Raw genomic sequence first — 2190 nt, 5'->3', positions numbered from 1 at the left:
CTTTACTTGGTCTTTTAACTGAAAAATAAAATATACAAATTTTATATTATTAATAGGCATATACACATATATAACATGTATGTAGTGATTAATCGTTGTCTTTATTTAAATAAATAACCTACAACAATAGAATTAATCATTGGATACAAGAGCTAATAAAGAAACTAAGAAAATTTCTGATAACCTGACAATCCATTATATTTCAATTCCATTCCCGACCAATAATTATATATAAACTAGTCACCACTACCACTCTTAAGCAGCATTAACCTCCAACCAAACCATAACTAACTAGCTTCTTAATAATTACTACTCACACTCTCTTCCTATCACTTTCTCCCTTTCTTTCTTTCTTTCTATCTCTATCTCTATCTGACAACGAGAATGTACACATACAAAATGAAAACCACGCATTCCTCTCTTATAATAGCTTAGCCTAATATCTCTTCTACTGTCACTGCCCAGGTTTCTCTTTCTCTGCATGATTCTCAAATTACTATCACGGGAAACCACTTATTATTATAATTATTTATTATATTTATTATATATAATATGTTCAGATGATGGAAAAATCCCAAACCCTAGCTAGTTCTTGAATCTCACAGTACTGTTTTGAAAGAAAGAAAAAAAAAATCTTACTCTGATCTGTTGCAAGATCCAACCGTAAAATCTGTAGATCTTACAGAGTGTAGGCATGGATTTGGTTTCTGAATCATCACCACCAGCATCAAACGCCACAGTTCCGACAACCACCACCGTCAACGGTGTTGGCGGAGGAGGAGGAAGTAACAGCGTTGTAGCCGTTTCTTCATCTTCATCTTCTTCTTCTTCTCCTTCATCGAGCCGTTATGAGAACCAAAAGCGGCGAGACTGGAATACGTTCTGTCAGTACCTCCGCAACCACCGTCCGCCGCTCTCGCTGAACCTCTGCAGCGGCGCACACGTGCTCGAGTTCCTTCACTACCTCGATCAGTTCGGAAAAACGAAAGTTCACAACCATAACTGCCCCTTCTTCGGCCTCCCGAACCCTCCGGCGCCCTGCACCTGCCCGCTCCGCCAAGCCTGGGGCAGCCTCGACGCCCTCATCGGCCGGCTTAGGGCGGCCTATGAGGAGAACGGCGGCAGGCCGGAGTCCAACCCGTTCGGCGCCAGAGCAGTTAGGATTTACCTTCGTGATGTCAGAGATTTTCAGGCCAAAGCTAGAGGAGTCAGTTATGAGAAGAAGAGGAAGAGGCCGAAGCCGAAGGTCAACAATAATGACGGTGCCATGGCCGCCGCTGCCACTACTACTACTTAATGAAATGAAACGAAATGTTTCGTCAACAGGTATATCAGCATCTATCACAAGTGTTATATAAATGAAAAATGTTTTTGACCATTTCTTTCTTATACTCATTGTGTACCTTTTCGAGTAGAAATTACATTCGATTTTATAATAATAAATCGAAGAGTAATCGCACACAATGGATATAAGAATTGTGAATTAATTATTGGTCTGTTGCGTATCTTAATGTTTATAAGTTAATGTGTTCTTATTAGAATTTCAAGTAATTTGTGCTTTTCTCTATTGGAATTTTAATCAGGTGGCTTTATTTGTTGCCTTCTATATCTATCTATCTATCAAGTCGTGTCTTCTAATTCTGTACCTTCTCCATTTAAAGAGTTTTTTTGAGATGGAATTTTATTGTTCTTAGCTTCTTGTTGTGAGTTGGGAGTAAGAAATAATGGATATAGTAGTGGAAATGAGTTTACAACTGCCATGAATTTCTGCATCTGCGGTGCCAAATATCAAACTATATATGGGATAGTATATAAATGAGTTTGCAACTTAATGTTTATAAGCAACTTATGATCTATTTTTTATTTTTATTTTTATTTTTTTTGTTTCTATTAGTGTGTACTAGATAGTATGTATGAGATTATACAAAATAACAAACTAGTCTAAAACAGTTTAAATGATTTTATTTTGTATTTTTATTTACTGTTTATCTTAATTATTTTATATTTTACAAATATTTACACACATGAAACGTAATAATTTGTACCTATATTTATCCAAATTTATACTTAGATTTTACATACATAAATTAATAAAATTTATTTATTAAAAATAATTTAATATTTGTACTGATCAAATAATAATTAAAAAATATTAAAAATTGTTGGTTCTTTAAGAATTTATGTTTTTGT

At 35.0% G+C, this 2190-nt stretch overlaps 1 protein-coding gene across 1 annotated transcript; it reads left to right on the top strand.

Moving 5' to 3' along the window:
- The first annotated feature begins 248 nt into the window (after nucleotides 1–248).
- On the top strand, nucleotides 249–1775 carry LOC107465837 (protein LIGHT-DEPENDENT SHORT HYPOCOTYLS 1-like). The gene is made up of 2 exons (XM_021131698.2): nucleotides 249–1326; nucleotides 1584–1775. Exon 1 carries the CDS (start codon nucleotides 695–697, stop codon nucleotides 1295–1297), a length of 603 nt encoding a protein of 200 aa, XP_020987357.1. The 5' UTR covers nucleotides 249–694; the 3' UTR covers nucleotides 1298–1326; nucleotides 1584–1775.
- The last annotated feature ends 415 nt before the right edge of the window (nucleotides 1776–2190 follow it).

Source organism: Arachis duranensis, unplaced genomic scaffold, assembly GCF_000817695.3.
Source record: "Arachis duranensis cultivar V14167 unplaced genomic scaffold, aradu.V14167.gnm2.J7QH unplaced_Scaffold_343483, whole genome shotgun sequence".
Lineage (NCBI taxonomy): Eukaryota > Viridiplantae > Streptophyta > Magnoliopsida > Fabales > Fabaceae > Arachis > Arachis duranensis.
This window is presented reverse-complemented; position numbering and strand designations above follow the sequence as displayed.

Excerpts from the sequence above, each read along its gene's own strand:
- LOC107465837 (XM_021131698.2), top strand. The coding sequence starts at position 695 with ATGGATTTGGTTTCTGAATCATCACCACCAGCATCAAACGCCACAGTT.